We start from the raw sequence: 23,725 nt of genomic DNA on the forward strand, positions 1-23,725 counted from the left end.
CTTTTCATACGATTGTCACATGACAGGCGTCCATTGTGCCAAAAACAAAGGCAACAGCACTTATCTAGAACATTCCGCTGAATTAGAACGCATCCACGGTTACATCACACGCTGTGCCTTGACTACGCCTTGACTACGCCTTCAAAGAGCAGTGGCATTATAGCTCTACAGCCTCTACGCTAGGCGACCTTAAGTTCAGACTCAGTTTTTTTGGTGATACATAGATATATTTAGATTTTGAAATACCGTATACTGCAGAAATGTATTGTATACTTTAGAAATATACTAAGTTCTGCAGAAATATGCTGTATATTGCAGAAATAAATTCAGCTGAAATACTAAATGTTAAATCTGAGAATGAAATCCCAAAATGTAAAGCCTGTGATGTTAATAAAAGTGTAAAGCTGATATATGACTGACAGTATGAGACGAGGAGGCGGGCTATGTTCTCTGTAGACCAGAGTCAGTAGAGATCTGGCGGAGGAACAGAGAAACCAGCCATCTGAGTTCCAAAACTGGACTGCCAGCAGCACACAACTTCAAAGCACGTCGCCTGAATCTAATCCATGGATGCCGACGTTGTCTGAATGTTAATGGCCCGTTGTATTTTGCATGGCAACACGTCATCTTTCTGTGAGGGTGTGTGTGTGCGCGCGCACGCTTTTCCGAGTGTGTGAGATGGCAGGAGTGTGTGTACAGTATTGATGCGTCTACCGAAAACCACTATTTTTCTATAAGCAATAAGGAAACTCACATCAGACCCTATGGAATGCTGCCACACAATACTTTCTAATGTAAATATTCGGATGCAAATATAATAAGAAAGTAGATCTGCATGTAAAATAAACATTAAAAAAAAACATTTATGTAAAGATTGAGTGCCTAAGACTTTCGCACAGAAAGAATAAGAGGAAAATTCTGACCACATACATCTTTCAGAGTGTGGATGGTTTACAGTATGTCTGCCTCATGACTGAAGGCCTAACAGCAAGCTCAAAATAAAATCCTAAAGAGACCACACCTATATCATCACATGACCGGCAAAACATTCCCTTAAGGATCCTACGCTCCATACTAAGTCATACAACAGAACTTACAAAATTAACCTTCGACCCCGTGTGAAAGAAACCTTTGTTTGGATCTTCTAATAGTGACATGGGAAGAACACAGTGGCTTTCCATCGAATAGAACATTCTTTTTAAAGACAGCGTGTGTGAACTTAAGGACAGAAGCAAAAACAACGTGTCATTAGCACACCCGTGAAATTATGGCTTCAAAATACTTATTTACTCACTGTTGCCCTAACTCACCCTGCTTAGTAACGATAAAGACACAAAGTAAATGTTGTTGTCCTTAAGTATCCACGACGACACAAAGCCACACGGCCAACTTCTGCTCTCACACACTTTGATGAGGCACACAGACAAACGACAACCGCCAAAGATGCCTCCAACAATGCCAGAAGGTCCAGGGCTCTCTGACGGGGTAGTGTAGCTCATTCTCTCCAACAGGACAGGACAGAACATTACATTACATTTAGTCATTTAGCAGACGCTCTTATCCAGAGCGACTTACAGTAAGTACAGGGACATTCCCCCCCGAGGCAAGTAGGGTGAAGTGCCTTGCCCAGGGACACAACGTCCTTTGACACGGCCAGGAATCGAACCAGCGACCTTCTGATTACTAGCCCGATTCTCTAACCGCTCAGCCACCTGACAACACCAGAGAGGATCTTCACAGCGTGAAACCCAGCGGCCGCAATCCCCGGGCTAGCGAACAGAAATCCACTCACGCGCCGACAGAGAACCACGGGCACAGCCCCGGGACGCGAGACAACGTTCCGACTTAGGGGGGGCGGGGCGCACTTACGTTCTGTTTGCCCACAATGTTGTCGAAGGGGAGCTCGGGGCTCCAGGAGCCCTCGTTGAAGGTGGCGCTGCTGGCATGGCGATCGGCCGAGCTGACCGCCTCCTTCATGATGTCCTCGGGCAGCGAGAGTAGAGATTCCTCCGGCTGTTTGATCAGGTACGTCTCGATGTTGTGCCGGCGCAGGAAGTCGTTGCGGTCCTTCCCGTGGCCCTCCTCCACTTCGTAGGCACCGTTCAGACAGTCCAGGGAGGCCTTGGAGATGTGGATCCGCCTGGGGAACGGGCACAGGGTTCAGGAGAGGAGGCTGACTCATCTCAGCACGGCAGATTTTTTTTAAGTTCATTGCAAAGTTTTCGGTTTGTCAGGATTGTAATTATGTATTGACTATCAGGAAGAGAGACTGTTGCCATTTTCGGGATCTGGGCGCCTGGTTTCTGTAATGAACTTTACTGTTCAAACAAATATAGCGTTTTAATTAAAATTGTTTGAAGGAAATCTCCTCTTATAACCTGCACAATTCAATTAAGGGAATTGGACAGGGAAATAACTGTCCCACTTAGTCAACTCTGCGGCAGACATTGCTTCAAGGACTTGAGTCAACATTTGAGTGAAACCCAAATAATTCCCACATGCTTTGTAAAAAAAGCAAAGGATTTAAAAAAAATATATATATATGATTTAATATACCCCCCCTTTAAAAGTCAATTTGCTCACATCTTCGGTCACAAAGGGACAACCATTGTCGCTTTATTTGAGAACCAATCTGGCTAAAAGTGTTTCTAAAGGGATGATTTACCCATTCTATTCTCAGAAGGGCTCATTTAGTGATGGGTTTTCGAGGTTGGGATAATCAGACACAGTGGGCTATTCCCAGGTTGCCAGCAGGGGCGTAAACACCATTTCTCACAAATTGTCCACTGGGGTTTCTTGCGGTATTGTATTGTTTATTCACTGCTGTGATATCTATTTTGTAAATCTAAATGGGTATTCTGTAGGAGTTTTGACTCAGCAGGTCTTTGAAAGCAGTAGTTTCAAGCTGGGCCCTGTAGCAAGGGCAACTGCAATCACCCATCCACAATCTATCTATATTTGAAATAACACACGTCAAAATACGAACACTAACATTGTTGATTGAACGTTCTAAGAGTTAGCTCAGGCCACCTTCACTTTCATAACAAGGATGTTCAGTGTTCGAACTTAGGACCTGCTGGAACGTAGAACCTGCTGGAACGTAGAACCTGCGCGAACTTACAACCTGCTGGAACTTACAACCTGCTGGAACTTACAACCTGCTGGAACTTACAACCTGCTGGAACTTACAACCTGCTGGAACTTGGAACCTTCTAGAACCTAGAACCTGCTGTTGGCCCCTCACCCAGGGATGCCTCCTGACTCCAGCTTGTTGGCGATGTCCACGTCCCAGGACCACACGTCGAACTGCCACTTCCTCAGCCCCAGCACCCCACACAGCACGGAGCCCGAGTGGATCCCGATACGCATGTCGATGTCGTGCTTCGTACGAGACCGCACGTATCTAGGGAGGGGGAAAAAATAAGCAATTGTTTTTGTTTACATACTTTAATGTTTGATTTGTTCTGGTGGCTCTGATATTATATTTATATGTCTGTCGTGAAGACAATAATTTGATCAACCCTGCGATATGAGATATAATTTATCGATTAACTTGTAGTGTATCAACATTACACACCAGATGATTAATTATCCTTAAATCCAGGAGAAGCCCAATTTCACATGTTGGCGTGTCAAATAAAAACAATCAATTTACATTTCTAAACAGCATAGTCACACCTAAACAAAACCTTTCCTTATTTCATACATTTTACTTGCATATCGCGGTCCAGTGGTCTGAATCATATATCCATAAAGCTAGTGCGGTAGAGGTCAACTGCAGCATTATCATGCCGATTCCTGTCTGCCAGTCTCATTTCATGCCCCCAGACAACAATGACGAATGTGAGTCGACAGGCGTTCAAGGAGCTACAGCAGTGGCAGCGTGCTTAATCTCAATGGGCTTTCGCAAGTCACCTGCCATAGATATCGCCTGAGATCAGGCACCCGGGAGCTGACTGGATGGGGAAGGATTGCGATATGTGACAAGAGGCTTTGGCTAACAGTAGGGGCACTTTCCCTCTTCAGACTGTCACCGCAATGGCACTGAAGCAGCGTGAAGCGGCCATCAACCAAGAGGCTCTTAGCAAACCACTGGCCTCTTATTGCCCTAAAGGACGTCTGGCTGATTCATTCTAATGGTCCTGCAAGCTAGCTCTCTCCCCATCTCTCTCTCTCCCCATCTCTCTCTCTCTGTCTTTCTGTGTGTCTCTCTCCCCATCTTTCTCTCTCTCTGTCTGTCTTTCTGTCTCTCTCTCTCCCCATCTCTCTCTCTCTCGGCCTTCTGTGTGTCTCTCTCTCCCCATCTATCTCTCTCTCTGTCTGTCTTTCTGTGTCTCTCTCTCTCTCTTTATGCGTCTCTGTCTTTCTCTCTCTCAACCACTCTATCACCGTTCTATGCTATCTTTAGCCTCTTCAGTGTGGCAGCGCGCAGGCAGTAGGCAAACACACAGTGCGAGCGGATGGGCCGCCGATCGCAGAACGTTATCCAAATTGGGAGTTGGAGGGGGGGGGGAGGCAGTGTTTTACAGCTAGCGAAAAAGGACCCATCGCTATGGTTACGTAAGAGCCCCGGGGTGGGGGGGGGGGGGGGTGGACTGCGCTTCACGCAGAGGGTTCGGACAGACGGCCCCTGTGGAAGGCGAAGAGTGAAGCCTGGTGCGAGGCGTTTTACCTGATGGTCTTGATCATGCTGAGGCCCATCTCCACACAGCAGTGAGCGTGGTCCTGTCTGGGCTCAGGAAGACCCGAGACGCAATAGTAGCAGTCCCCCAAGATCTTTATCCTGAGACAGTGGTTCTCCTATGGAAAACACAGGGGTAATGAGACTGGAACAAGCCTGATAGGTGTGAGAATGATACGCCGACCCTTGCCCCCCCCCCTCCCCGACACACAAAAGAATTGAGGAAGTTGAACATGATTACGGAGTGTGACAAACCATTCTCTTTTTTTCTGACATGAACCAGTTCAACAGTTATTTTTCTTTCCCTCTCTCTCTCTCTCCCTCTCTCTCTCTCTCTCTCTCTCTCTCTCTCTCTCTTCTCTCTCTCTCTCTCTCTCTCTCCCTCCCTCTCCCTCTCTCTTTCTCACTCTCTCTCTCCCCCTCTCTCCCTCCCTCTCTCCCTCTCTCTCTCTCTCTCCCTCTCTCTCTCACACACACAATAAGCTGTACATTTAGAAATGTCTTCAGAAATATTGCCTTGAGGCATGGAAATGGACTGTAGTTGAGTCTATAGCATATTTCAACAACATTTGTCTGGAACAGATGCAAGGTTGTCACTGACACAACACAGAAGAGAGGCATGTGTGCATTCTACTGTGACCTCAGAAAAACAGACAACCTAGGAACACAAGAACGCGTCCTTCTGCATGGCTTCTCTCAGGCGCATCCCCGCGTTATACCTGCACGATTCATTCAAGCTTGACCAAACTTAAAGCCATTCAAGCCCACAGTTTAACCTTCTGAAATCTTCATGGCTTGTTTTGAGATATTTACATTTACATTTAGTCATTTAGCAGACGCTCTTATCCAGAGCGACTTACAGTAAGTACAGGGACATTCCCCCGAGGCAAGTAGGGTGAAGTGCCTTGCCCAAGGACACAACGTAATTTGGCACGGCCGAGAATCGAACCAGCGACCTTCTGATTACTAGCACGATTCTCTAACCGCTCAGCCACCTGACTCCCTATATATATGACTGGTGTCATGCCTTTGACTGAGACAGAAGTGAACCAAATGAAAACATGATAAGAACGTAAACGGAAGGCAACGCTGTTTCTCTCTGCTCGCGAGCAGGAAACTCACATGAGCCAGGCGGTCAAAACGTGCAAAGAGCTCGTTCAACATCCGCACCAGTTCCTGTGCCGACAACGTGGTGGAAAGGTTTGTGAAGCCTTTAACGTCTGCGAAAAGAATGCTGAATAAAATATGGAGATGTCACATTAATGCCTCATCACACTTCAACAGCTATAGGTCATTTCTGAATACAGACATCACCACATCAAGCGCTACGTTTCAGACATGGTCATGCAAGAAAAGTGGGCGACATTATTAGCTATGTTTTTTGCTTTGCATCGTGCATAATTTGCCATATTGTAACATGACAACTTGCTTTTTATGGTGGTTAGTTGTTACATTTTGTAGAAGAAATACAGTAACATTGTGACCTTCCACGCTAATATAAATATTTAGAATCTGCCCGGAAAATATGAAATATATATTATAATTTTTTTTACAAAACATGCAAATATTGCACAGATGAACTATGGTCACAAGCACTATTAGGTGTCCTAAACCTGACATTTTCTGGTCAATTAGTCTGTATTTTAGTTCCCATGACAAACACTATTTGTAAGTAACTACTAGAGCCAAAATGGCCACCTTACCTGACATTCTCATATCGGTGGATATAGATTCTGTGAAACTGATGTTGGAGGTGTTCGTCCTCCACATTGGTCATGTCATTGATCATCTCCAGTACCACAAACCGGGGTAGAACAGATAAGACCAGTCTTTCCTGTCAGGGGAAAAAAAGTACATCCTGGTTTCATTATGCTCCTGTATTCTGTGTTTCAAAATAAAATGTTAAGGGGATAAGTTTTACTGTAAGAGATCTGAGGTTCAAATCCCCCCTCTGGACGTTGCTTTTGATTAAATTAGTATTTTATTATTATATTATAAAAGGCCAAATGGTTGTGAGAAATATTTCAATGGAAGACTCTATTGTTGAAGGTGGCAAAAGATGTGCTTACCCAACAGTTTAAACTCAAGTGTTGTGAAAAAAGCAATTCACATTATTCCAGGGCACAGTTCAAGCCCATTTTAATAGACAATGCAAAATAATTATAAGGCTACAATTTTTGACCAAAAATAGATTTGCGTGATCCACTTTAATTGTTTATAAATTGTGGTCTGCATAGCAGTCTGAGTGTTTCCTAAGAGCCTCTTGATACAACAAGTGCAAGTACCTACACGAGAGGAGAGAGGGAAACAGAACAAAATAGAGAAAATGTGCCAGAAAAATAGAAAATTAGAACAGAAAATAAAGAAATATCTGTGAGAGAGAAAACAAGAGGCAGTGAAAAAAACGGAGAGAGAGAAAGCGAGAAACGGAGAGAGTAAACAACAAGGATACTGTAAGAGGGATCAGAGAGAGGCAGCACGCACTGATTTGCAGTGGGTGAGAGGGAGACAAAGAAAGGACCAAACGGGAGGAAGGAGATGGAACCTGCAGAGGAAAATCCATATCAGAGGAGGGGAGGGAGAAGCACTCTACGTGACAGCCCAGACTCACAAAATTCTTCCAATTTGTCCGTTGCAGCTGGGTCCGTTTTTATTTTATTTCATGATCACATCCAAATAAGGCTGTAGCCATGGAGTGAACATTGGGGGGGACGAATGAATTTTCTTATGATAATTTCGGACAGCGTGCCTGGTTGCCTGTCGTGGTGTAGCACATTTAAATGTTTATATCAATATATTGGGGGGGACATTTTGACCAGATTTGAATATTGGGGGGGGGGAGATGGGGGGGGTCCCCTCCAATATGTATTATGATTACGGCCTTGCATCCAAACCTTTTGTTTAAACTAATATCAAACCATTGACAGACAATATTTGTTATGGGTGGTAGACTACATTGAAAGCAAATGTTACAACCAAATCCATTGATTCACTATATTATGCAGTATAGCCTAAGTCTAAATTTCCAAAAGAATTACATTTGGCTCTCATTTTTACAATAGGCTACTTGGACCGTGTGCTAACAATAAATTAAGAACATTGCATGTTTTGCCAGGATAACTGGATGTAATTAGACCGTTGAATGTTTATGATGTCCCTGTTGGTTTATACTTTTGACTGGGACAACGCGATTAGTCAGCTGACTATAGAATGTTGATGTCAGTATGGTATGATCTCACTCATGGAAAGTGGAGCAGTTCCGCAAGCGAATCCCTGAATGTGTCTAGACTGGCAAATGTTTTAGCATCGTACCATGCTAATGCTTGGTCCACTTGGTTGCAACTGTTACTCGGGGCACTTTATGGGTGCGTGTGGGAGGAGGAGAGGGGTGGTCAGTTTAACGTGTGCTTCAGCAGACCCTGCATCTCATTTCACAGCTGAATGCAAAAGAACTAGATGTCAATTTTGCTTTTAAAGTCATTAGAGTAATGCTATGATGTGCCAGCCAGCAGCTTTAATTACAGTTTTACCCTGGGGTGTATGGGAGCAATCCTAACATTGAGATTGACTTGATAGTCGTTTTTAGAAGTCTGACCAAATCTCATTTAAGTTTGGTTTGGTGAGTGTTGGTGATACTATAACTTAATAGGTGACACTGATGGCATCCAGTAGTTGATGACATACAGTATGAATTTGTTTGTAAGACATGATTCCTGCCTTTTACTGCCCCCGTAAGTGCCCCCAACATGCACAATGCTGGGAATGACCACAAGATTAGGATGAAAACATCATCTGCAGATTCACTTATACTGTATCATCTTGTGTCTGAGTCCGAATGTGATATGGACCCAGGTGACTGAGTGCTTATGTCTTCTTCTTCTCTGAAAAAGACACCTGTTGTTCCGGAGGGTTTCATACTTGGCGGCATTGTGTTATTTTTGTGGCTGGACATTAACACAGAGCGTATTTGTTCACATTAGCTTTGGTTGCTTCCAGGGGGGGACAGAGCCCATCTCCATTAAAAAAGATCCAAAGGTTTATCTTGGGAAGTGCAGTTCCAGGAAATACTATGCCTTAAAAGCTTTCTGGGCCTCTCTCTGACCACACAATGATGGATCCACTCTGCGCAGGGTAAACAATGAGCTGAATATACGTACGTGAGCTTATTACTGTGTGTGTGGATGGAAGGTAGGGGCTGGATTGTGTACTGTATGCTTCTGTGTGTATGTATGGGTGTGTGTGCGTGCATGTGCTGGGGTGTGGGTGTGTCTGTGTGCGTTTGTGTGGGTTGTGTGTGCATGTGCTGGTATGTGTTTGTGTGGGGGTGGGTTGTGGGTGTGTTGGTTCGATATCTTCTTACAAAGTGTGTTTGAATCATACGGATCGATAGAGAGCCTCTTAGTAGTCCTCTCCTTGTTTTCTGCTCCGTCTCTCCCAGTATGACTGTTCAACACACTCATTAGGCCTCTCATCTATTCCCCTTCATGTCTTATCTGTCCCTGGTTTCATGGTCATGGTTTGGTGTTCAGCATAGCCTTTTCCATTAAAGATGGTTTTTCCCCTGCTGGTCTCACCTGTCCCCCCCCTTCCCCTGCTGGTCTCACCTGTCGCCCCCCCCCCTTCCCTTGCTGGTCTCACCTGTCTCTGGTTCTCCGTCTCCAGCCGGAGTCTGGCTTCTATGCACCTCCTGGTCTCCAGGAAGGCCTGGCGCTGGGCACGGTCAGACAGGTAGCTTATGAATATTCCGGCGGTGTTCATACACATAAACAACACCGCCTGCGCCACCACCTGCAGGGTGAAAAGGCAGAGGATGGTTTGAAACGGTTATTAAACATTAGGGGGGTTCACCGACCGGCCGACGAACCAGCTGACGAACGGAACTATTCATGAGCACATCAAAGGACAACCTGTAGGGTGAAGAGGGGCTATAAACGGAGACTTGTGTGAACATTTGATTTGAAAAGAAAGGGTTTTGGAGTGTTTCACCAGGGCTGAGGGGGGAGAGAGGGGGGGAAGCATAGAAGCTCTGATTCAACAGATCACGTAACCCATGGTTTTTGGTCCTGAACAAACATAATGGTGTGTTTGTAAACATTCTGCCCCCTAATCTCTCCTAATGACTTTGGATGTTCCCTGCAGGCCAAATTAGGACGGTATTCATACTTTTAAGAACCAGCTATTTGAAATTCCAAATGGACGCAACAGAAGATTAACAGAGGAACATAACTGAATATATTTATTAAGGGTACATAGACATGTAGGATAGAGAAAGAAAGACAAGACTTGCAACTGTTTGTATTGTATGAAAAGATAAGTGATTTTAGAATTATGGTTGTTAAAGTTCAGTGTTACTGTACATTGCCAACAAAGTCTTTCCAGGTTTCTATCAATCGCAATATGAGATTGTTATTCAATATAAGAGATTAGGTCTTGGTTGTAGAGGTCAAGGTTATCTTTTAAACATAAACTGATTATATCAGCACCATCCATTGCAATTGACAAAACTGACAGGTTAACATCGATTGGACAAGCATCTTGAAAGGAAATGAAGAATGGTTTCACCTTGAGAAAAAGCCCCCCCCCCCCTTTCAGCACACTGTTTTATTATGAGGCTGAACAATACTTATTAGCACAGCTTGTGATTTCACGCTTGGCTGAAACAAAAAATTAAACTGAAAACTACCTTTCCCCCTCAACGTTTTACACCTAAAAACACCACACGCTCAACAGAACTTATTCCAGGATCACATCCCGACATGCGAAGTGACATAAGCAGTCTAACGTCTACCTAGTCCCAGAGCCATCTCTCAGACACAGGGACACTGCATTTACATTTAGTCATTTAGCAGACGCTCTTATCCAGAGCGACTTACAGTAAGTACAGGGACATTCCCCCCGAGGCAAGTAGGGTGAAGTGCCTTGCCCAAGGACACAACGTCAGTTGGCATGACCGGGAATCGAACTGGCAACCTTCGGATTACTAGCCCGATTCCCTCACCGCTCAGCCACCTGACTCCCAGTTACATCCTTTGATTGGAAAGATCAGTTGACTTACCACGAGAGACAAGACGACTTAGAAAACATAAGTGTTTTCCGAGAGGCAATTTGTTGTGAAAGCACAGGAGATAGACACACATTAAAAACACATCTAAGTAACAAAACGACAACAACACAATAATCTATGGCAGCCATCGTAAGTATTGTGAAGAGAGGAGACAACAGGGGACCTAATCCTACAAGATATGACTCAAGCCTTCACAGCATGTGAACACAGGTGGTGTTGGTGGCATCTCAGGCAGAGGGGATTTACTTGTCAGCCTTGCACGTGAGGGGAAGGTAAAAAAAATCATCAGCAAGGTTACTTCGACGTCACTGGCAGGCCATTCGTTTCCTAAGTCAATGGCCGACAAAAATCAATTGGCGAGAGAATTATTATGGTGGTGCTTTAGTTACAGTTGGGGGGAGAAAACAGTATGTGAGCTGGAGACTATGACCAACGCAGAGTTAAATACATTCCTGCTTATCACATTGATTTAACCCAGTGATATTCTATTGTTCCACAACATCTGCTGTTTATTTAGCTTTAAGTGTTAGCAAGATAGATTATTTGTACATTTCACGAACACAAGTATAATATGTGGGAATATATGAGGGTTAGTTGGCAATAAACAACTTATGCCTGAGCACCCTGTATCAACACCTGAGCCAAAGCTGATGAAACCGCCTGTAATCGCTGGCATATTGTTACAATGGCTGGTATGATATCTTACAAATGGAGGAACTCCCAAGCAGAGCTGGGTTTATGTCCTCAGGGGCAGAGAGGGACATGCCCGGACAAGCCTCTCCCAGACCCAGGCCCTGGGCCCAACACCTGCTACCACTGCTTCTCTCTCTGGTCCTGGAGAGAACCAGAACAACATTTCCCGAGAGCAGCGTCTAAAGAAAGCACACAACATGTTGTGCAAAGTATGTTTGTGTTTCAGTTTGAGTGTGTGGTCAGGAACGGATTGTCAAGAACGTGTGTGTGTAAGCTCACTTGTGTGTGCATAGTGTGTTTATAGGCCTATGTGTTCTGCGTGTTGTGCGGTGAGTCATCTTATAGCAGCCAACATCAAAGGGTAAGTTCAAAGGTAATAGAGACTCGAGCGTACACTCACTGCAATATTTAACCGCAAACCAAGCAGCAATCTTGTCCTATCTGATTTCGAATGCTTAAAAACAACACAGGAAAAAAAACGGCGTACCTCTCCCTGTGTTTAACCCTTGTGTTATCTTCGGGTCATTCTGACCCATCAGTCATTGTGACCCACCGTCGTATTGCGACAAATTTACCTCATACAAAAACAAAGTGAAGCATTTTCTTTTAACTGTCGGGCTGTCTCAGACCCCCCACATTGGAATGGTTAAAAGAAAATTATTTTTATTTGTTTTTGTATTGGGTAAAATTGGGTAAACACAACGATGGTTCGTTATGAACCTTTGGGTCATGTGACCCGAAGGCAGCACGAGGGTTAAACAAGCTGATGTAACCGTTTCCATGAACAGTTGAGAAGGTCAGCAAACCTGAGCAGAATAACCAAGGAGCGGCCCTTAAGAGGATGCTTAAAAAGTGCTTGGAGACATCCTTTATTACATTTATTCATTTAGCAAACGCTTTTATCCAAAGCGACTTCCAAGAGAGAGCTTATTAGTTCGTCCATTAGCAAACTGAAGCAAACGCCTCCCTTTTAAAATTTTTGGATTCAAGGTCATTGATCAATTACTGCTGCAGACCATCAAGCACGTGGAAAGTGTGACAGAGTTGTGTTGGATTGTCCCTGGTATTTCCCGGGGATCCTCTGACCTTGTCTAAGACGCGTTCTCTCCGTCCTTCACAGTAATCCCTGTTGAGAAACCGCCCCATTAACACACAGAATTCCTTTCTTTGGAGCTGAAGGCTGCGCATAAGTTCATCATACTATACTCAATAGAGACAGATGCATTTGGTGCGCTCACGTTCCTCTCTCGGAGGACGGCATCATCATACATTTAATTTGGTCTTAAATCCCCTCGTGATCGCTGTCCCCCAGAGAGGGGGAAATTAAAACATCCAAGTCACGGTAATTACATAGCCAGCCATGTTGTTTTGGAAAGAGCAGCGTGGCTCTCTGCAAAGGGCAACAGCACTGAGACCTCATCTATGCTCATTAACGAGAATGCCAGATATCTGGAGGTTTTTAACGAGGCCTTGTTAGCTTGCCAACCAGAGAGAATAACAGTATACATTAGAACAGACTGTGGGCAATGCGTGCTGGAACAACGCGCATTATCAAAGTGTTATAGCCGCTACCAACAGGATGATATAGAAATACGAGGTTGGCATTATTTTGTGCTGTGTAACTATTGTCTAGGCATGTCGGGTAGTTTTCAAAGACTAGTGTCACCTACGGTATACAGAAGCGGTGTGGAACTCGCAGGATTTAGATTGTTGGTGTGCCAAGCAGTCGGGCTAATTGGCAAGTTAAGATAACAAAACGATGCTGGACTGGCAAACTGCCGGTTAGAACAGGAAATCTAGACACTCCAGGCATCAATATTTAAGTGGTGTCAATGAACATTGCAGCTAGTATGATATACTGCGACGGTTGGGTTGATGCCATTAAATTGGTCGGACAAAGTTCTACATACATAGTCCTCTTCGCGCAGTTAGGTTTGCATTGAATTCACCTAGCCTGCATAGCCTAGCCTAGAGTTGTCTTCATGTATAATTATTTACAAATACAAGCTAGAGCTATTAACTACCCGAATATAAACATGCAATGTGTCATAACCACATCCCTCGTTGCACATTGCGCAGGCAACACACAACCAATTGGAGCTTCAACGCAAGCGCTATGGATATGCTGTTCACACAATGTGTGCTAATGTAGGCTATGTAGATAACCGTCTTGTACCGGAGCCAAAATGACACAGGCCATTATGTTAAAATCAGCGTTAGATTTCGCAGCCAAACTGCTTCCTGCCACTTCCTGAATCACACTTGGGCTGCTCTCTGCCTGCCTGAAAATTGGATCAACAGCTAAGATGACACGCAAAAGAATCCATAAGGATGCAAATGCCACTTAATTTCATATGAGCTGCGACGAAAACTGCGACGCCACCACAATATGTTCAGGACGCATTAGCATCACACGCAGTTTGACAAGGCATTGGGACAAATCTAGCGTTTTATTTGGGGAATGCTGTGCGGCCAGGCTCCGTGGCAGCCAAAAAGTTCTGAATTCTGCTTTCTGGTCTGTTTTGATCAGACTGGATCTGTGAAGAAAAGGCCTATTGTAATTGATAGTGGCTGGATAGTGTTTTTTTGTACATAATCAGGAACCCCCTGCTTTGGGTTCTTGATAATGTACAACAAAAAAATCCATGCCTGTTGCCTGTCAACTTCGAGACCTTTTGTAGACTTTTTAAGAATAGCTTAACAGCACTGTGCTGTATTGTAATCCATTATACTGGGTTGTAGGCCACTCCACACCTTGAGCACTACACTTAGAATCCCATCGAGTGAGAGCCACCTGGTGTATATGACATTTCATAACAGTATATCTACATTTACATTTAGTCATTTAGCAGACGCTCTTATCCAGAGCGACTTACAGTAAGTACAGGGACATTCCCCCGAGGCAAGTAGGGTGAAGTGCCTTGCCCAAGGACACAATGTCATTTTGGCACAGCCAGGAATCAAACCAGCAACCTTCTGATTACTAGCCCGATTCCCTAACCGCTCAGCCACCTGACTCCCTATCCATATCTGATGCATGGTCCATTCAAGATGCTTGACTTTACTCCCTGAGGCCATTCTAACTACGCGTAGATCTCAGATGCACACTTTCCCAGGCTGGGAAATACGAGTGGTGATTTCAGCATAGGGGAAATGAACTGTTCATTTCCCATTGGCAGAGAGGTTTCCTATGTGCCAGTGATCCTGCGGTTTCCCCCAGGACCTGCTGGGGCATTAACATTTACTGTTGCGAGATGAGGTTGCTTTCATTCTTTGCCCAGAGGGGTAATACCCCCCTAAGGGGAAGCTAGTGTCTCTAATGGGGTGCCACAAGGGATTGCCCGTATAGAAATGCACTTTGACTCGGCAGACATTATTGCTTTGCTCTCCCGAGAGAGAGAAAGCTACAGTTATGACACAGACTCATGCTAGGCAGTTATAGTGGATTTTTTTTTTTTGTGGTGTGCTGTGACCGGTTGATTCTAGGGGAAATATGCCTGGAATATGTAGGGTGATGTTGGTGTTGTCGTGGTGAGAAGCTCAGAAATGACAGTCAAAAGGCAACGCAGGCAAAACATTTAGTATGCAAGGCCTTACACCTGCTAGCAGACAGTTAAAATAGACTTCTAATGGAGCATGCTAAATGATGTTAAATCACCAAGGACCCCCAAAAATCTGTACAAAATTAGCAATGCCAAACAGCCTGAAACTATTAATGAACCGATCATTAAGTCTATAGACAGAACCATCATTCAAACAAAACACGACAAATGGTTCATGAAACATGATATGGTATATGAGAAATTGACATACACTGTATGGAATTTTAAATGTCGAGAGAGAGAAAGCTGTGTCTAAACAGAATGATTATCTAATGATAGTCGTTCGCATCTCTTTCGTGAAAAAAATGTATTTCTGAAATCCAGTGGCGGTTCTAGCACATTTGACGCCCCGGGCAAGGTTTACACCCCCCCAAAACCGCTACTGCTGAAATCTGCCCAAGAATCTCGGAGGCGAGATTGAGCATACAGTCAATGACAGCCTACACGGAAAACAAACTTTTTGCGCGGCGAGATTACATGTAGGGTCAATACAAACACGAACATGTGTGCGAGTGACACAAATTTGTGTGATGCTGTGTCGCAAAAGTTTATCAATGTTGAGATGTCATTGACGTTTTAGAAGAAATTGAGGGCAAGAGTATTGGACCCGTCTGTGGCCGTCCTCTGCTAAGCGACACTACTTCTTATTCGTTTATAGCAGTAATTTCGGATATGGTTGATGACGAAAAAGAAACGATTGATCCTAGCGATTCACGCAAATAAACAAATGTAATGTACAATTTGCTTCATTCGTGCGAATAATTCGCTTTGCTTTTGGTGTTAACACAGCATATAAGTGTTGTTCAAGTGCATCTCATTTGTGCAGCTTGTGGCCCGTTGATTGTGTTTTATTGATTGTTTTGGATTGGATGAGATGTCATGAACTCAATGTTTCTCTCACACAACCACGCTCTAATAAAACATAAAGAAATATAACCAGAGAGAGAAGCCTTCACCCCCCTACCCTAACACAACAAATATTTGGCCAAAAAATCTAGCACGATCACCTGCTGTATGATACATCCTTTATATCCCACCTTAAATAAATCATGGATCTCCTGGTGAAGAGGCTGTCTAAGAGGCTATGCAGTGTTTCTGCTATGCTGTGTTTCTGATCAGATTGTAGGGTGGATAATATCAGGGGAGGGGTGTTTTCCCAACACACTTGTGTTGTATCCCCCCTCCCCACACACACACACCCTCACAAGCTGTGTGTCTCATAGACTTGACAGTGAAACTCTAGATCATTCTGTCTCCGTAGGACCCCGTTTTTTCACCATCTCATTCTCGAGGGAGGAATGCACAGGGAAACTCTCCCTTCACAACATCAACATCAATTTGATCCTCTTTGACCAAACTGAAAAGGGAGAAGCAGAGCTATCCAATGAGGCCTTTTCTACTCTGCCAGAACACAACAGGCGACGGCCCTAGCTGACCTGGGGGCAGCCTGTTTTCATCCCCCCTCAAGGCTGGATCTCAAGAGCAGCTGACCCCAGAGCAGTGCTCGGAGGTGAGGGATGCTCCGGGCTTAATCATGTGAGCCGGTGAGTTGTGGGAACGGTCCCTTTAACCCAAAAGTAATCTCATTAAACGCTGACCCCGAGGAGCACGTTGACTTACGTGGGCACCGGGCTGTGAATAGATTGGTCCCGGGTAATCCTGCTGGAAATCACCCTCAACATAAAATAACTCTAAAATCACCCATATAAGCCTAAAACTGCTCTCAGTTTGAGACGGCTAAAATATTAGTGTCTACAGCATAGTAATCAACTGTAGAGGTTGGAGGGGAAAATACCCAAAAATCCCCAGCTCTAAGCTTTAAATGGTATTTAAAATGATAAAAGTCTGACAGCGAACAAGTGTACGCATATGCCTAGTATAACCGTATATTTATTACAACATGTATTTACAACTGTAAAATATCTCCTGAATTCATATAAGATGATACAATGCCTGACTGTATATGACCTTCCCCTGGTTGAGAGTCTAATGCTGGAGGATTCTGTGTTCATCTGACAGTATGGGTGGGGATGCGGGTCACTCTGGGTAATCCATATTTGTAAGCACATAGCCTAGTTAAATGTTCTCGCCCTTTCCCAAGATGGAACGTGTTCATAATAAAGACATAGAGACTGACCCACGGTACGCCATGTCCTTGTCGTGGTGAAGGAATCGATGAAGGGTAAAGAAAACATCTGCCGTTGTCCAAAGCTGTCGTTAGATTTACATTTACATTTAGTCATTTAGCAGTACAAGTACAGGGACATTCCCCTGAGGCCTACAGTGTGCCTCCGAATCACCCCATTAAAGAAATGCATCAAACATTCAATATATTCAGTATTTGACCTCACCTTACTCTCTCCGACTAGTTAACATGCTACGTTTAATGTACGTGGTCTAAAAATCACCTTTCGTCATCCAACTGAACCATTTCATCACATTCAGAGAACAATCCCAAATGTGGTTTGGCTCAGCCGAGCAGAGAGGACATCTATAGATAAGATGACTGCACGGTTTGGCCACAATCAAACAGTAACAGGTGCCGCTGAGTCAGCATAAGAACGACATGACTCTTAGGCAACTTTGAAGGTCAGTAAACACACACACACCCACACACACTGTCAATATTAGCAAGGTGTGATATCTTTCTGGCATCGATTTTGCGCCCGTAAAACCATTAATACTGCCAAGAACAGTACGGAAATGACTGTAAGTCTGTCTTCTTTATTGACCAAGTCCAGCCAAGATCTTTTCTAATACTATCTGACAAGTTGTTTTATTAGAACGATGGCGCCAAAGGTAGCAATATAAACCTTCTGACAAACTACAGCCAGCAGAAAACTCAACCTTGAGTTCTCTGCTCTGGCCACCACCCCCCATAGATGGAACCCCGAAGCCCAGAAAACTCAATTTTAATAGAGTAATTTCACCATTAAATCCATTAACTGAATGTCCCTTTTAGATTTCCTATAAAACCCTGTAGGAAGCCAACACTGAAGGAGGACCACGAGATAAGCATGTAAAGTGTCAGTCAAAACACAAACTTAGCCTTTTAAATTGGGGCTAAGCAGAATTTTCCTTTTTACCCTTTGAAATGGTGGGAATAACAGTCAAAATGACTCGAGGAAGTACTCCATCTAAAGGGAACGGTGAATCCTTCTCCCAGGGTCACGGGTATTCTGATTTGTTTCGCACCAAAACGCTCCCGGAAAAACCCAACCTGCGTCGACCGTGGAAAGGCTCAAGCCTCTCTGTATCTAATATTTAGCGACACTAAGAGCAAGGGTCTAGTCACAACACTACATTGGAAAAACCATTCCAGTGTTCCCGCCCACGGTCCGAAGGCAGGGAAGGAGAGAGCGGCAGACAAAGAGGTGAGGAGGAGGAGGAGGATGAGGAGGAAGAGGAGGAGGAGGAGAGGTAAGCTGAGAGGGCAGAAGAAAAGATAGAATAAACGAAAAGAAGAAGAGGACAGACAACGACATTGAGGGGGAAAGAAGAAAGTGCCCTCAGAGGAGTGACTCAGAACACATTATTTTGGCTCGTACATCCATCCCCTCCCGTCTCGTCTCGCGTTCGCAAGACCTCCCACGCCATGGGCTTGCTGGTCGCAGAACTGAGCCGTTCTGATGTTTTGGGCACGCGCAGCTTGCTAACTCGGCTTGGCTGCATCTACTCTACATAGTTATGCTTTGACAAAGAGAGAGGGAGAGAGAGAGGGAGAGGTGCAAGGAAGACAAAGGAAAAAGAGAGAGAGAAAAAGAGAGAGGGGGGAGGGGAAAGGATACAGTGGGTGTACTATGGACACGCACTCTGGAAAAACCCAGGCCTAATTACCCTGTTATCTTGCAGCATCATTCGATTTGATTGGCTAAGTTGACGACAAGCATCACGACTGGCTGATGTAACCCTATTCCCCCCAAGCCACTGTCTCAATGGGCACTGAGCACTAAAGGTTATGATGACTCGAGACAGCCGAATTACCCGACGTGACGTTCCAACATTGCCGAGTCGCAAAGCTTGAGATGGGTCAGTGGTTTTGATATTCTGATTCCAGATTCCATCCAGCAACCATCGTCTTGACCCTTTGTTGTGTTCTACCGCGCTCTTTGAAGCCTTCGTGATTTACTGGAAGGTTCCTTCTCGTTGGGTGACAGCCTGTCAGGCCAGATTATGAAGTAGTGCAGTGAAATTGTACCGTCAACCCACTAATTGACTGGGTTGGAATACCACCTCTCCCTTCTCTCCCTTCCTGTTCTCATTTCAGTTTGACTGCCCGGAATTCTTGGAATATGTCAATTATTATAATTTTTATTGAAATTAGAATTCTCTAAACAAACCACCAACGTAACGTGTTTTAGTCTCTACTCCAGGTAAGCTCTGCTGACCTTTTATACGGGGGAAAAAACACACTGAGAAAGAAATAATAAGTTAATTGCAGGTTAAAGGCGTGAGGCGATCCAGCTGAGCTGGAAACCACAGCGTGGAGCACAGTATTGATGTGGTTTACAGAAAGGCAGGGAGGGTGGGAGATGATGGGGAGGGGTGGAGCGGAGGTGAGGGAGTTAAGGATGCAACATTATTGACTATCTCTAATGCTGTAAAAGCCTGCAGCCTGTCCCACCCCCCCCGCCCCCCTTATCCATCCCACACAGAAAACGTACTTTAGTAATTAACCATTTACTTAGCGGCAAATAAGTGAGTCTAATACAGTCTAAACAAAAGGATGTAGTCAATACAATGGAGGTTTGTAAATTAGAGCCTGGTATTTGACGGTCTCAAGGCTCTCAAGGGGTTTAGGAGGGCTGGGGGTAAGGCGGTGTCAATTAAGGGGGTTCTTAGTGGTCAAAGAGGCTTGTAGATGGTGAGGGAGATACAATATAGACCTAGGCTCACAGGTGTGAAAGGACGAGGGAGGGTCAATACACGGGCCGTCCAACACAAAGGACGGTCTGAAACCAGAGACGAATCAATGTACAGCTGCAAGTCTGATAGAGACAGGAGGGCACTAAAGAGTTGCACAGGATATGGGCACAACAGAGGTGTGAAGATACGTATCTTTAAATTGCCTCGCAGACGAAATGGCTGAGCAAACAGAAGCAAGGAAAAAAAAAAGACATATGCCAAACCCGCACTCTGCGACTGCTCAAGAGAGGTTGACGCGGGGTCAAACCACACAACAGTAAACACAAAAACAGTGGATTCGTTTTCTCTCCCAAAGTAGATTTCCCACAATGTTTCCGTAACTGTTCTGTCAGCACACGCCTTACCGTATCCCTGGGAGAAGACATGCAGAATCATGTGTAAAGTCGTGACTTTCTCCACGTTGCAAGCCCCAGGCTCGACCAACGCAGCAACCAAGGACCAGACGTACCATAAGATCACACAGTTAGAGGAACACAGCAGAGTGCATCTGTCGGACTCAGCAACACTAAGCCAAGCCTTGGGGGCTTTCGGCCCAGAACCAGACACTCCCACGAGCATGCGTCCGGCTGACAACAAGAAAGGCACTGTATTGTGTAACACAACTAGCAAGTATTTCAGGGCAGGATGCTCTGGGTTGACCGACATCATCTGACTCTTCAGAGTATCTCATGGCCTGATGGGATGGGATGTGCTGCGACATTTGCAGCTGGGCTTTGCTCAATACTTCACAAGCTCTTCTTACAAGGCCCAGAACAACCTTCTAGTCAACGCATTAGAGAAAATCTAATCTGTAACCACAGAAGAAGAAAAAAATCTCCCTCTTACATCTTCAGCATGTGCCTGAAGGGGGGGGGGGGGGGGGGGGGTTGGTAGGGCGGCGGCGGGGGCGACGACCATGTAGAGACAGAAATGACATGCACTATATTAAAAAACCTGACCTTCCAGGTGGGGCAGGGGGTGCCGTTGGGGGGGCGGGGCGCCCCCCTAATATAATGGTAGGGGAAACATTGGTCTTAAAAGTCTCATTTGTACAGTGCTGCGGACCACGTCTCATGATTATGATGCAGAGTTTTTTAGGACAGGCTGAGGGGAATTACATGGCAACAGAAATGAATTAGATCATTTTTCTGATATTCCATCACCCAGTTTTCTGAACCTTATGTAGATTTAAGCCTTACCCTGGAAAACCTTCAAAGAGAATTTACCAACAGTCAATGACAAAACAGGACTACTGAGGCAAGGATAATCCAGCACAGTCCTGCCTAAAAAAAAAGAGTACAATTATGTATTGTACATCTCTCAAAAGCAATTATTTCGGCATAGTTTACAGAATAAATAAGATATCCCTGGAAAAGCTCAAACAAATGCCCAGAAAACACGCTGTCATGTGATGCAGACACATCAGATAGACTAACCCAACACCAGATTTCCAGTGCACCACTCACGTTGTAGGGCAGACACATTATAGCATTACTTCCAACAGAGCACTCCTTGCATCTGCACAGTGTTTGCGTTAGGATCTTGGTGCAGCATAGCTGCTGTGTATAACACACACAAAAGGCTTTACAGTAGCTGGTCTGGGCAAGGTGCGTTTATTCAATGTAATATGCTATTTAAATGCAAATCCTTAATGCAATTTGCTTCTGTTTTTTACCAGTTTGTTCAACCAATTCATATAAAACGACTCCTGCAGACTATTAATGGATCCTGGCCGCCTTCCCTCCTCCTCCTCTTCCATCTTTCCTTCTGTCTCTGATTGTTTACACAGTCCTGACAGGCCCCATTTAACATGATGAGACCATATAATGTGCTTTGAGTTAAAATCAAAAGAGCTGATAGCCACTCTTGACGTTCTGAGTGAAACGCCGGATTGCTAGAACATTATTTTCTGAGGGGAATAGATTACGGCTTTGTTGTTCTCGAAAAGCCTCAAAATTACTTAGCCTATTTGAAATCCCCAAACAATTCTCACAAACAGCCAACCGCCAAACAACGGCAAGTTTAATCATCACGTTTATATTCAAATAATAAGTGCCAGGAAATCTAGTCTTGGGTAAAATAAAACAATTGCAAGCTCTTTATAACTGGTTACCATCGCGGTCGCATAGTCTTGAAACTGTTGAATAAACATGACCTTTATTGACCTCTAAAGCGCTGATATTGACGCAATCAGCCTAGGGAGATTGTGTTAGGGGTGTATTTTTAACCCAATATACCAGTAGGGGGAGCACAATCTTACTATTACAGGAAACCACCTCTGAATACGCCTGAAACAATTTCAGCACCAAAGGTGTGGATAGCGACCGGTGCTGAAACCAGAGACAGCCTTCTGCCAGATTTTGGCAATTGCAAAATTAGGCTACAAAATAATCGGATATAAAATAAACTAACGTGGCCTATTTAACAAATCGGTGCGGGTTGTATGTGGAAATTACGATGATCCATAAACAATCATTAATGAAAATCGAATAAAATCCTCATCACTGCATTTGGCCAACTTTGCCCAGGACAGTTTATGTTGTTGACAATGTACAGTATGGACGGCTAAGCATAGACTGCATCAAATTAGTCAAATAAACTTCTAAGTGTTCTAACCATAGAACACAAAGAGGCTGTTGCTCTGCCTTTGTTAGGGAAATCGAAAGAAGGTGTGAGGGTGTAGACTGCAGGGGCATTACACATACCTGATTTGTGGAGATCTGTGCGTTTGGGGAGATGACTAGTTGCACTACAATATGGAGAGCCGAGGTGGCCAACCCAGCCAGAATAGCCCAAGTTAGAGGCAAGGGAAGCATACTGTAAGTGGCGAAGAGAGTGAAAAGCACGTATCCGACTCCGTCGCCCAGTAGTCCATAGCCCAATCCAGCTGCCAAAATCTGCGTGGCCATGGCCACCCACGTCACCACGCCGCTATATTGCAGATAGCTGTGGGAAGTCGTGTCTTTCCGAACCACTACTAAGGCACAAATGACCACTTCGATGCCGGTGAAAAAGCCCAAAAGCATCCCTTTGATGGGGTCCATTGGCGAAGAGGCTAAAGTTAAGTGTAAAACCAGCAAAGTCAGTTTGGTCACCACGTCCAAAATGTTCATCACAACCACAGACTTGCGCCTTTGCCCCAAAAAGTAACGTTGGTATAAACGCTCAAGATCTCTAGATTTGAACGAATTCCGAAGAGTGGGAAATATAACGCCTCTGTATGTGTAGCCCCAATTAAGGAAAAAGTCCGAGTTGCTCGGGGCGCAATCGATTTGGAGAAAACCCAGGTCGCTGCTGGCGCGCTCGGGGAAGACTTTGGTTCCCCCGTTGTTGTGTCTGTCTCCAACCGATGTCTTACCCGCTGATTGCTTCCTAATGCTCTGGTCATAGGATTCGTCTTGGGTGATGCCTTTTGCTTCGCTTTGCTCGTGGATAAACCGCTGCTCGGTGATGTGTCGAACCGCATTCTGCCACAGCAACCGTTTGGGTCTCGTGCTGCTGTTACTGGTTGGGGTTTTGTTTATGGTGTACAATTCTTCGCTTGCACTGGAGCATCGAACTTCCGACAATTCCATTGTTTGTTTGTTTTTAGCTCTTTTGGTGATTTACCTGTTTTTGATAGTTAGCCAAACGTGCTCAGTGATTCTGTGAATACGTTATGTGCACATCGAATCGAGCTGCCATGGCTCTCTCGGGGTGTGTCGAGCTGAGTTGAAAAAGTGCGGCTGTCGGTCATTATAACGCACACAAACGCGCATAAATTCACGAATACCAACCGTC

At 44.7% G+C, this 23,725-nt stretch overlaps 1 protein-coding gene across 1 annotated transcript in view; it reads right to left on the bottom strand.

Moving 5' to 3' along the window:
* The window catches only part of adcy8 (adenylate cyclase 8 (brain)), a 43,814-nt gene extending 20,294 nt beyond the window's left edge, over positions 1-23,520 (bottom strand). Inside the window, exons 1-7 of the mRNA XM_067252647.1 lie at positions 22,651-23,520; positions 9,320-9,469; positions 6,385-6,515; positions 5,804-5,915; positions 4,673-4,800; positions 3,245-3,403; positions 1,870-2,140 (exon numbers count right to left, since the gene is read on the bottom strand). Of these exons, the coding sequence (XP_067108748.1) occupies positions 1,870-2,140; positions 3,245-3,403; positions 4,673-4,800; positions 5,804-5,915; positions 6,385-6,515; positions 9,320-9,469; positions 22,651-23,520 (1,821 nt within the window). The remainder of the gene's footprint in view (positions 1-1,869; positions 2,141-3,244; positions 3,404-4,672; positions 4,801-5,803; positions 5,916-6,384; positions 6,516-9,319; positions 9,470-22,650) is intronic.
* Between the last annotated feature and the right edge of the window lie 205 nt (positions 23,521-23,725).

The sequence above is a fragment of the Osmerus mordax genome, chromosome 16 (assembly GCF_038355195.1).
Source record: "Osmerus mordax isolate fOsmMor3 chromosome 16, fOsmMor3.pri, whole genome shotgun sequence".
Taxonomy (NCBI): domain Eukaryota; kingdom Metazoa; phylum Chordata; class Actinopteri; order Osmeriformes; family Osmeridae; genus Osmerus; species Osmerus mordax.